Source organism: Drosophila innubila (assembly GCF_004354385.1).
Source record: "Drosophila innubila isolate TH190305 chromosome 3L unlocalized genomic scaffold, UK_Dinn_1.0 0_D_3L, whole genome shotgun sequence".
Lineage (NCBI taxonomy): Eukaryota > Metazoa > Arthropoda > Insecta > Diptera > Drosophilidae > Drosophila > Drosophila innubila.
The window spans coordinates 25,298,710-25,311,905 of record NW_022995376.1 but is presented as its reverse complement, the minus strand read 5'-3'; the positions used below and the strand labels follow the sequence as shown (position 1 = coordinate 25,311,905).

The following is a 13,196-nucleotide window of genomic DNA, read 5'->3' as shown; positions in this document are numbered from 1 at the left end:
ACCATGTTCAACGGAGCAGTATTTGCGTTGCTTTCGGTGTATGTAAATTCGAAACCCTTTTTCGCAAAGAGCAAATATAAATATCGATTAGACAATATCAAACTACTTGACTACTATAGACTGACAAGGACTTTGAGGTGGCATTGAACTTGTATGCATATTCGTTAAACACACCACCCTCTACCTTCCAAGTGGTTCTCTCATCAAGCACAAGTTGCATGTCGTGTTCATAAAGTTGCGATAACCTTTGCATGATTTAATTATTTGTAGCATACTTTTGTGCGCCGACCAAAAACTTCACACCTGAATGCACAACAGCTTGAAGCATTTGCTGAGTGCTACGAAACTTTTTGCCACTTTTGCATTCACAGTTTTGTGTGTGGCGAGGGCCGAAGTGCTAGTTGTTGGAAAACTTTTGCAAGGGTTCTCTGCTTGCGGTTTTTTTGTTTTTTTTTTTATTTTATTATTTTAGGGTTTCGAAATGAATGTCTCAATTCATTTTACGCTACACTGCGTTTCAAGCGGAGCGAGCCATGCAAAAAGGACTGCGGGCTTGGGTTAACATTCGGGTGCTGAAGTGTTTGAGGGGCGGGGTGAAAAGTGCAAGCGTCGCAGAACCGACTTCTCTGCTTGGCATCATTACAATTTGTTGATTTGCTTCGTTAAACAGCAAACAACAGAAGCAGCAGCCGAAGAAAATAAAAATGAAGGAGCACAAAAAAGCGAAGAGAAACGAAAACGAGAGAGCACGCGAAAGGATAGAGTTGAAATGAAGACGACAACACCGTTGACTTAGATGGAAATGAAGATGGAAATGGAGGAGAAGAAGATTTAGGTTAAATCAGCCTGAGGCAATGCTGGAGTTGCGGCCAGTTGATACTCTTTGTAGTTATTGCTCTCTGAGTTTGCTTTGTTCCTTTTCCTTTTTGTTTTTGCAATCTTCATAGCACTGCATTGCTCCTTATTTGAAGGAATGCGCAAAAAGCGGAAAAAAAGCAAACGAAATGTGACATGGGGACTGGCAGGGCGTTGATGGCAGCGACGCGACGCGACGTTGACGACGGCAGCATCAAAGGCAGCGCCGCAAGCGCCCTAAATCCGCGACGGTCTACAAAGCGATGAAAGTTGACTTAGCCGCCGGCTGTGTGCGAAGGAACAGCGACTACAAACAGAACAACAGATTGCTGGCGCCTGCTAAACAATCATGACTAACTGACTGACTGCCGGCAACAGTTACATTAGAAACGTGAGTTGATGTGACTGCGGTTGTTGCTATTAAGCATTCGGAATGTTTTCGAATTAAAGGACAGAAAATATATATATGTACATACTTGTATTCAAATAAAATATGAAATATACTAAAATTACAAATAAGAGTGGATGATTGCATGACTGCTTAAAATATATGATGCGGCCCGCGAAATGGTTCTTCATGCGTGGTGGCGATGGGTCTCCCGAAACCTGGCGAGTTGACCAACGCTTAGACGAGAAAAACGTTTTAAAGCCAGTTTCTTGATTATAATCAGGTGCTTTCTAAAAATCTCTAAAATCGCAATAGCAACCCAAAAAGCAATTTTTGGTATTCCTGAACACAAGAAACTATTGCTTTTAAATGTCTACAAAATTGTTGAGAAACTTGACAACATTTAAAACGAATTAAAATATCTTTTAAATTGAATATAAATGCATTTAAATATGTTCGAAAGAATTAAATCTCTGACATTTAAAGAACACCAACATTTCGAGGTGTGTTTTGTGTAATCCAAATACACATACATACATATTTCGTTGAAGTGTAGGGATATTTTATATTATAATTAACGTTGAGCTGAATCAAACAAAATCGATTTGGCTATTTCCACTATAATTTGTTGTTGGAATTTTCAGAGATTTTCATCGTCATCACAACGGTAGCCTTTAAAATAATTTCAATTTTAATAACAATTTATAAAATTTAATTATGTAGATTTAACAGCCAAAGTCTAATAATTAATTTTTGATAAATTTAATTAATCTCAATGTATAACATTTTTAGTAACATTTGAAAATATTTTGTTACATTTGATTTTACTGACTAATCTTGCATCATAAATAATGTAATGGATTGAATACACTTTTTAAACCTTTTCTTAATTTAGTATTTAAAAATGTTATTTGTATTAAATTTCTCAGAACTTTCTTCACGCTGTATAACATTTGTGGGCAATTGTTATCGTCTTTCTTTTTTATCTGCATTTCCTTTTTTGTTGACCCTCTTCTTAAAACAATTAGATTTATTTGCAAATTATAACTTAAATTGCCACTGACCATCCCCTCCTCGAAAGTTTCTGGTTTCTGACCCTAATTGTGAATGGCGCCGAAGAGTATGCCATAAAAACGCTTAAAGTTGTTTGTATTTATTGTGGGCATAATTCATTGCATACTTTTTGGCCGGTCAGTTAAGCATCCACAATTTAATTAGCATTTAATTTATCAGCTCGCATAATTTTCTTTTTTGTTTATCAAAAATAAAATAACGATAAAAAAGGCTCATCAGGCTCATTAAATTAGTAAGCGGATATGCGGTCGATCATAATGATTATAATTATAAGTTGATGGCATTTTTTGTATATGAATTTTGGACCCATTTAATCGGTCTGCTTTAAGCACCTTCAATTATAAACAAATACAAAAATATGGCGCGATATATAAAATTGTATGTGTGTTGATATCAGAAGCCTCAGATTCCAGAAAACCAATTACTCTCTTCTTTTACAGTTGCTCAGTTGAAGCAATTAGAAATTACATTCCGTGCTTTAAATTGTAGTAAACATGATTACTTGTATGTTACAGGTAATTGATATACCCGTACCGTCTTCACCGTTGCGGGGTGGTTCGCTCGGGAATTTTTCGACCAGATGGACAACTACAATTTAATAGCGCGTATCGGGACAGACATGCTAATTGGTTTGTCGTGAATCAAGAGCTGTATGTGATGTTAACTATCTCCTAAATACTAAAAGAAAACTTCGCTCAAATTCAGGTGCGTTCTACAAGTCTCTAACAGCGCTTAAGCAACCCTGAGGCAATTGTTGGTGTTCCTGAAAACAAGGAACCATTGCTTTCAAATTTCTAAAAAATACTTGAGAGATTAAATTAAAAACAAATATTTATTAAATTGAATTAAAATATCTTTTAAATTGAATATAAATGCAAAGAAATATGTTCGAAAATATGAAATCTCTGACATCTTGCAAACACCAACATTTTGAATGGTTGTTTTCAAAAACATTTTTACAATAACTAGAAAATAATTTTTTTTTCCTTTAATTTGAGTATTTTTTTTTGCTGGTTTTTATTTATTAAAGTATTTCATTTTATTATATACTAAAATTATAGAAATTCAAATAAATTAATATAATTGCATTTCTTTATTATTTCAATATTGATTAATTTAAATTATAGTTAACTTTATCAGTATGATGAACCCGCGGTAGTGTGCCACATTTTTTCTATACCCTTTAGTTAACAAATGGTCATAACAAATGGTCATAAAATATGTACTGTAGAGATTAAAAATTGTTACAATACAATACTTAAGAATTATGCATGCCAAGATTTATCAATACCGGAAGACTACTTAAATATTACTGTAATGTTACTACATAAGTGCTGTACAATTCTTGGAAATTTAGATTTAGCGGAGATAGCTACTATAGGGCATTCAATATTTGCCTATGATTTCTATGTCTACTCACAAAGATAAGACGCGAATACTATGTTTCATTCATATTTCCTTCACAAATTCTAATTATTGGAATCTGCTATCTTGGGATTGTTCATTGTTGATTTTCCACATCGATTGTAACCCTAGCATTAATGATCTGCGTACATTACGGCTTAAAGTACACAAATAACATAGGAAGCTGAAGGCTTATTAAGACTGCAAATATACGGATTCAAAACTGAATTCACTCCCACTTTTCAACTTCCGCATTTGAAGATCATAGTATTCAATGCCAACAGTTATTCCCAGACGACGAAACGGCAAAATGCGATTAACACATTTCTCTTGTTTTTTAGCGACAATTTGGCAATTCCCTCAATTCACCCGTTCACCAATTCCCTCATTCCCCAATTCGCCATTTCGTCAGTTGACCATTTCAGTGCTGTAACAACGTCAGCGGTGAATGCTATTATTATTGTTGTTGCTGTTGTGATTGCTGTTGTTGATGTTGTGGTTGTTGTTGTTGTTGCTGCTGCTGTTTTGGCCGGGCGCATAATATTTTCGTTCGTGATCGGCATTGGGCTGAGCAAATCTTGAGTTTAGTTTGTGAGCAGCGCGCGAGCGAAACAGACACGTCGCGGAACAGCGAGTGTTAGAGCGAGCCAGTGATAGAAAGTGAGAGTGAGAGGCGCTTTTGAAAATTACAGTTTAAAACTTAATTTGAATTCGAGTACAAAGTTTAAGACTTGACAGGGGTTAAGAGAGAGCGTGGAGGGCATCACGAATTGTAATCAAACATAACATTTACAATTTCGCACGATTTAACAAGAATTAATTGAATGTTTCGAATCGAATATAAATTCTTTTGAGTGAGCACGTGAAAGTTTTCAGCTAATAATCAAAATTAATTAAAATGTGCAATGCATATGACTTGAATGAAAAGACCGACAGTTTTTACATAATATTTAAATAATAAACTATTTAGATGTATGCCAACAGACGTGGTCTATTCGGGTCTTCTCTTTTGCTATTTTTGACGGTCAAGGTCGCCATGGCAATGGAATTGAATCTCGATTTCAGTTGTGTTTTAAATGTTTGTCACTGTACTTTAATGACTTACGAGTATGAGCATGTGATTATATGCTTATAGAAAGAGCGGAAAATTATAATTGAGCATTTGAACTTCAATAGACAATTCAATATTTGTTGAATGCGATGAATTTGCCATTTGTATTCCTAGAACAATTATACTTAATTGTATTGATTGCTAAGTACATAGAAAGATATTTAATTCACTATCGAGTTTATAAATAGAAATAAACTCACATGATTTTATTGTTTATTTCAAATGAGTTTGGGAATATTTAAGATTTGTTTATGTTAATTATCTTTTCCAAATGAAAGTGTTTTAGCATTGCGTTAAATCCACAGTGTGGAAATTTAAGCTAGTGGGCGGTTACAGTGGAGCATTGTTCCTATGTCAGCTATATGATATATGGAACCGAATTAAACCAAATTTGGTTAGAATGTACAAAACCAACTTAAAAAAATATTCTAACATTTTGGTTAAGATATCTCAAAAAACTACAAAATTTATGACAGCTATATAATATAGTCGATCGATTTGAACGAACGGCCAGGATAGACAAAACCAATTTAAATGCATATTCTATCAGTTTGATTGAGATATCTCAAAAAACAAACAACTTTTTCATACTAAGACTTAATTTTCGATTGAGCGTCTCTATTGCAGCTATATGATATAGATGACCGATTTTAACCAAATTTGGTCAGGATGTATAATACCAGCCCAGATGCAAATTCAATTAGTTTGGCTCTGATATCTTAACAAACAAAAAACTTTTCCACACTAAAACTTCATTTTGGGTGTATCGTCGCTATGACAGCTATATGATATAGTGGTCCGATCCAAAAATAAAAACAAACTTGATCTGCCTATGGTATCCAGGAACCTACAAACCAAGTTTAGTCTCTAGCTCTTATTGTTTCTGAGATTGACCCGTTCAAACAGACGGACGGACGGACAGACAGACGGACATGGCTTAATCGAATCGGCTGTTGATCCTGATCAAGAATATATATACCTTGGGGGGTCTGCCACGCCCCTCTGGATTATAATCGGTTTGCGTCACTCAAGTGCAGTTAAAGTCATTATTTAAAGTAAACAGAATAAAAATATTTCTGCTAAATTAGCTATAATAGTTTTGCAATTACAATAGAAATCGTCTTTAAATCCAAAATGCCACATCGTCACGTTTCGATAATTGTACGACCTGTTTTTATAACTACTCCTTTTATTTTCAAACTATTTTATTTTAATAAAAAATGTATATGTTAATTATTAATTAATTAATTATTATATGTTGAATTTATTATTATTCTATTTGTATTAAATTTCCCCTTGGTTGAAAAATTTATTTTTGTATACCCTGTGAATTTGGGTAACACTGTTAAGAATTGTAATGAATTAAAAACATTTTCGGTGGCTTGTGCCGAAGTCTCTTTGATATAGCTAAATATATCATAGCAATCGGATATTATTTACAAAAATAAATATAAAGAAATATAATTTTGATGCAAAATAACAAATGTAAAAATCCGTTTAATAATGGAGTTCATTATATTAAATATATCTTCCATAGGGCAGTGATAGATAACTGTGCTGGCGCCACCTACCGTTGATTGTTTGCAAGTTGCTCGGTGTGCTTGGTATTATATGGTTTGATAGGTTGGTGGGTGTGGTATTTACAGGGTAGCTCGTAGTCGTGCTCTATTTATTTAGTTTTATTTTGAATTCCTTAAAGAAATTGTTAGCATATTGCGAGTGGATGAGAGCATGGGATTATCGTTGCAAGTTGACCAAGGTCTTGAGGGTTCGATTTTGTGGGGGGTCTGAATACATTTCTTGGATGTGATTTCGATTGGCGCTTGAAAATATATTACATTCAATTTCGAAGCGAATTGCTACACATTTGACTTGTGTTTGAGAATTCGTATTTATAATTGTATTTCTCTTCAGTTTTTCACAATTTCTCTCAACGTATTTTTTTTTTTCTGTAAGGTCGTTTCTTGATTTGCTTTGCTTCGTTTATTTTTTGTCTTTACTCTCGTCGTGTGTATGTGATATTTGAAATATTTGTTAACCACAAGCAAAAAGCAAAAGACTTGTCAAATGTCGAGAGCATCAGCCGCAGCCAGGGACAATCTTACAACGTACGTCTGACGGAGACAATGACGAAGACTTGCCATGGGGTTTTTTTTTGCAGAAGACACAGTCACCGAAAGATAAGTGTCCATCAACTAACGTGGTTGCAACAACAATAAAAATACAAGTTCATACCTAACATTATTAAAAGTTGTTGGCTTATTTCATTTTATTTCTGTTGCCTGTTAAATGGGCCACAAACGCATTGCCAAACTTATGCCGTATTGGCTAATAATCATCACGCCTTACTTTTACAACAAATTTTTCAGTTTTTGTTTTCATATATCTAATATCTCTCCCATATTTGGTCAATTACTCAACCGATTTGATGAACCAGGCTTCAACCAGTTTATATCTGCAAAGTATATGCAGTTCTTGGCAAATACTGAAACTTAGAGTGCAGCTAGACATTTTAAGGCACAGGGCAAACAAAAATTAAGGGACCCTTTTTTCATAACATGTGTATGGATTCTCTTAAAGTTATTACACAAACACAAAATATCAAAATGGTCTTTATACTTTTATAGGGCTGAAGTCCTTAATAATTTTTTTATTGATATTAAATGATCTAATCTGCCTGCGATCACCGTGGATCCTCATCGATTTTAGATTGGGGGCAAGTTGCTAAAGGCAATTTTACCAAGAACGACAAATAAGTACAGGTCGAGAAAGAGTCTAAATTAAATACAAATTCGATGAATATTTATTTTCGCATACACAATCATGTTTCAGACTTAGAATTTTTAAGGAAATCAAATATCAATTCAACACGTGTGTTTTGTTTTTTAACAATCTAATTTCACCGCGGTTACGTAAGAGTGCTAAAATGCTCTAAGGTTGTCATAAATCCATCTGAAATTCAAAGGAATACAATTTATGAAATTCGAACGAATTTTCAGTAATTATTATGTTCAAGATAAGAAAAGTAACATTCATTAATAGGAGAAAAGAGTATTTCTAATTAATACACACTTTTACAAAACATAATTACACCCTTCATTTACTTGATTACATTTCAGAAAATAATCTGTTTTTTTTTTTTTTTTAGAATTTTGATAATTTTGTCATGTTTTTTTCTGTATTGCTTGAAATGGTGGTACCCAATTGTAATCAGCATCTATTGTTGATTTTAAATTAATTTTTGTAATTTTTTTATTGCTTTTATCGTTGTTGTAGCGTGCGTTAATGATTTGCGAACTGTGAAAAAATGAGCATCAAAATGTCAAATGGATTTTATGACTTTTATTTGGGACGCTTCGTTTACGCACTAAAAAATGTGCTAATTGCGAGATTCGAGTTCTGTGCTAATTGTGGAACCGAAAATAAAATCAAATCAAACCAGATGAAATACTTTATGGAAGCATTGTAAATGAATTATTGATAAATGATTAGCGATTCTGATGAAATAAATATTCCATTTCTGGATACTTAGGAGGAGATGAGAGAACAGTGTGAGCAGTGTGGCATATAAAAGGGTCATAATCTGTGGCATGTTACTTACACTTGTTTGTTGCACACTGAAGGTCGCATATTTTGAGAAAATTACACTTGTTGTTTTTGCCATTTATTAATATTGGGGTACTCCAACAGTTGGTTGCTTCAATTACGTTGACTGACTTGAAGACCGGTTTACAAGCGGAAAACAATAACAACAATTGCTTACATAACATAAGCAACAAGGTAAATACACACATATAGTATATTTATATATACCCGTACATATTTACAATAAAACTTTTTTTAGTATGCCCGGTCGCTTGTTGATTTTGTTTTGAAAACCAGTTATGATTTTTGAGGTGCCACCAAACTCACAGAAAGTCGGATAGTCGAACAGTTGGACAGTCTCTTTCTCTTGCTCAACAGTGAGTCGCTCTTTAGTGAGACGACCTAGGGCATAGTCATAGTCACGTGTCTTCATAGTCAGAGCTTGTTAAAAGCGATTTAACAGCCACAGCTTCGGTTGTGATTTGCATTTTTGCACCAAAATTGTTTGGGTATAATGAATATTATTATGGCTTCGTAACGCATATAAAATTTATACTTGGCTGGACAGTTAAGAGCAGCCTTAATCAGAGCCTAAATAGTGGAATGTTCATGTTGTAATACCACATTTGTTTTTTTCTTTGCCAATCTCTTGCAACAACTTTTTGAAGAATCCAAAGTTCAATATAGACATCAATTTATTTGCAATTACACAAAAGTTATATTTTAGGCAGAATTCAAAAAGATCTTCCAGACATTTCTATTCTGTCAAAATTTCAACTTTATTTACCTTTGAGTTAAGTTTAAAATATATTTATTCTAATCATTAGAATATCTGAATTTTTTTTATAACTTTTGCCGACAGCTCTTAGTTAACGATAAATAATTAAATTAGTGCAGATTGTTCATGTCTATGTATTATCTAATTATTCTTCAGCTCAAAAATGTTTCAGTTCTTAGATTGCATAGTGTATTTGGCAGTCGAAAAGTCACACGCAAAGGATGTTATTGTCGAAATGAATTATTCATTTCTAATTCATAGATCATCCAAAATTTGGCTGAGGTATCTATGTGTGCCAACCTGTTGGAGTCTCTCAGTTTATGTCAATGAATTGTTTTGTCATCATAAATAATACGTATTCATTTCCCTTCCCCTCTTTCTGTCTTTATCATTATAGTTTGGACAGATCACATGAAAAAAACGCGTGTCAGTTTCTTAGTTGGCTTAAATATTTCGCGTTGCTTGTTGGACAGTCTCCAGATGTGATCAATTGGAGGTCAGGATTTGAAGGATTCACAAACAATAGATTAATAAAGGCAAATGCTCTGTAGGAGTTTATCACTGTAAAATAAATAAGGTAAAAGTGAAGTGAATGATTAAAAGATAACGCATTGAAATGCTTAATTGTGAAATCGATAATTTTAAAGATAATTTGGAATATTATTACAGATCATTGTTAGTCCTGTGGATTTCAGATTTCATATTACTTTATTAGGAAACTTAGTTAGCTTCCTCAATTTCACTCTGAGTTAATTGTTCTGTCTGATATTAGCTTGATTGTCTAGATTCTAGACGTTCAGTAAGCGTCAGGTGTTGAAACAAATAATTCATTGCCAAGTGTTTGCAAACCTTGACTAAACTTTGTCACGTGAGGGCTAAGACTATACACAATTATTGCTAGAGTTTCTGTTGATACATTTTGACACTTTCTCCGATCACTCGTCACTCTAGGGCTAGCCCTGGGACCTGGACTCAGTGAACAACACCCGGCACGAGTGTGTGACAAATTATGCAAACTTTTTTAACGATACATTTTTAAAAGAGCTAAACAATAAAGTAAACAACTTAACTGTTAACTCGCTCTGTTTGTACAGTGATAAAATGTGAAGTACGACGAGCTAAAGTGAAACGAAGCAAAAACAAAACTTAACAACAACAACTTTAGTGCAAAACTTGCCCTAGTTCGAATTTATCATAAGTCCACAACAACACACAAAGTACACACATATACAACATGAGCTCTCGAGAGGATTATGAGCGCCTGCGTCTGCAGGAGCAGCAGGAACAAGTCGAGTTGGAGCTGGAGATTCAACGGAACCACACAATGAGCTTGCACAGTTTTCCAAAACTCTCCGAGTATTATACACGTAAGTAATGTTGAATTTGTTTCCAAAAACAAATAAATGTTGCATACTTTTTAACTTGTTTCAAATTATAGTGCAGCCCAAAAAAACTCATCCAGGTGTGTTCTACAAATTTATAACAGCGCTAAAGTAACCCAAAAGCAATTGCTTGTGTTCCTGAAAAAAAGAAACAATTGTTTTAAAATGTCTTAAAAAATTTAAGAGTTTTGACAAAATTAAATATTTATTAATTTGAATTGAAATATCTTTGAATTGCATAAAAATTCATAAAAAATATGTTCGAATATACGAAATCTCTGACATTTTAGGAACACCAACATTTCGAACAGTTGTTTTCAAAAACATTTCTCTTCAAAATCTCTAGAGATTTCTGGAACACATCCGTATGCTTTTATTTTCAAGTTGCTCCAATAAGTTAAGTTAAGATATTTTTTGCTAAAATAATCTTTAAATGAGTGTAATATATTAAATCGAAATATTTATTACCAAATTGCTAGAGATTACTTATTAATAATCGCATAAATCTTTACGTTCATTTCAATGATTATAAAAAAATGGTAATTAAACTAAAAGTCTAAAGGTCTTCATACTATTATTTCTATTAGTTTTAATATATTTTGTTCCTTTTTTATACCCATTACTTAAAAAATAAGTAAAATGGTATATTGTGTTCGTTGGAATGTATGTAACAGGGAGTGGAGGCATCTTCGACCCCATAAAGTATATATATTCTTGATCAGCATCAACAGCCGAGTCGATATAGACATGTGTGTCTATACGTTTGTCCGTCTGTCTGTCTGTCTGTCCGTCCGTTCGTCCGTGTGAGCGCCTAGATCTCAGAGACTATAAGAGATAGAGATTCCAAACTTTCACCCACAGACTCCAAATGAGTTGGCGCAGGTCAACTTTGTTTTAAACTTTTGCCACGCCCCCTTTCGCCCCCGTAAATCGCGAAAAACCGTCCGTCCGTCCGTTTTTAGACAGACTATCGAAATTTGGCGCACAGATTTCTATATACCCCACGCAGATCAAGTTTGTTGCAATTTTTTATCTATTATTATTATCTATTATCCCACTGAATCGCAGCCAGATTGGAACGGCACATATTGCGATTTAATGATTTCAAAGTAATACAAGTAATTTCTCTAAAGTACTTTTATATATATTAAAATAAGTAACGGGTATCCTATGGTCGGAATCTCGACTAGAGCCTTTCCCACTTGTTATTTATTAAATGTATAGTCTATAGTCCTCTTTTAATTAGATATTTTTACATACAAACTATAGTACCATACGTGTCTGAAAGTTATTCCAAGTTATCTGCTGAAACTATAATGGTTTTGTCACCACCTTATCACCCATAGACATGACTGCCTTTGTGTCGCTGGCCATCTTTATAGCCACATTGCTGACCATACTCAACATTTCCATATATCTGACGACTGTGATGAGACTCCGTCGTCACCTCGATAAACCGCTGAGGATACCTTCCATACTGATGGTCAGTTTGTATCCGGTTATATCAGTGGCTGCGCTGGTGACGATACTGGTGCCTTCATCCTGGTTTCTTTGCCACACGGTGATGCATGCCATGTTTATGGTAGGTGGCCCCATCTTCCGGACCCTGCTCTTTCGCTACGTGATCTCGGAGCAGAATTATCTGAAGGAAACATCCGCAGAGCCGGTCTCCCTGAATACACCTCCCGTCTGCTGCTGCTGTGGTTGCCTGCCCACAGTGATACCGACGAAAGCGAAACTCTGCATCTCCCGCTATATGGTCTGGCAGATGCCCTTCTGGCAGGGTTCCATAATGCTGGTCATGAATATACTCTACTATCGTGATCGCCAGCTGTACCATGAAGTGATGCTCTTCTTTATACCATTCATCGTCGGATCCATTATATTGGGAGTTTGGTCGCTGCAGATCACAGTGCGAATGATTACCAAGATAAGGGGCGACTATCAGCTGAGAAAGAAGATGTTTTGCCTGCAGCTTGTGGTGATGTTGTGTAAACTGCAATATCTGATACTTTACGAGCAGCTTAACAATATTAAGATGGGCGGCGAGTATCCCATCAATCACACGGTTTATAAACAGAGTAAGTTCATGTTTATTATTTGACTCTTAACTCCATTGATATAATTTCTATTCTTTTTGCAGCCATCATTAATATTCTGATACTGGTCGAAATGGTTCTGGTATCCATGATGGCACAGAGTGCTTACCGCACACCCATTCAGGTGCAAATAGATCAATCGAATATACACTGAAAGCCAAATTGTAGATTGATAAGTTGCAAAAGTTATAGAAAAGTATTGTGATAGTTCAATAAAGACAAATTAGCCAAATACAATTGATGTGTAGAGAGGACTTTGATTACAAATTGGTAAAATCTACCCGTCTCAATCTGAGATTGCCAATTTTGTCTGCAGCCCTTTTCAAATATAGCAACATCCCTTAGATGAGAAGATAAGTATAAAACTTTCAACTAGAACCTTTAACCCTAAGCTTTAAATTTATCAAGTCAATATAATATTTTTTTTAATAAAAAACATGAAGGAAAGGCTATAGTCGAGATCTCGACTAATAAATATAAATAAAAGTACTTTAAAAAAATTACTTGTATTACTTTAAAA

General features: G+C 34.4%; 1 protein-coding gene across 4 annotated transcripts; it reads left to right on the top strand.

Moving 5' to 3' along the window:
• Positions 1-4,288: 4,288 nt before the first annotated feature.
• LOC117788428 (organic solute transporter alpha-like protein) lies at positions 4,289-12,917 on the top strand. 4 transcript variants are annotated; one of them, XM_034627192.1, is made up of 4 exons: positions 4,289-4,381; positions 10,147-10,562; positions 11,924-12,658; positions 12,721-12,849. In XM_034627192.1, the coding sequence occupies exons 2-4, from the start codon at positions 10,430-10,432 to the stop codon at positions 12,828-12,830; spliced, it is 978 nt and encodes a 325-aa protein (XP_034483083.1). In that variant the 5' UTR covers positions 4,289-4,381; positions 10,147-10,429; the 3' UTR covers positions 12,831-12,849. The 4 variants fall into 4 exon arrangements, with proteins under 4 accessions (XP_034483083.1, XP_034483085.1, XP_034483084.1 ...); XM_034627194.1 differs by having other exon boundaries at positions 4,292-4,381; positions 10,290-10,562; XM_034627193.1 differs by lacking the exon at positions 4,289-4,381 and adding an exon at positions 9,671-9,772.
• The last annotated feature ends 279 nt before the right edge of the window (positions 12,918-13,196 follow it).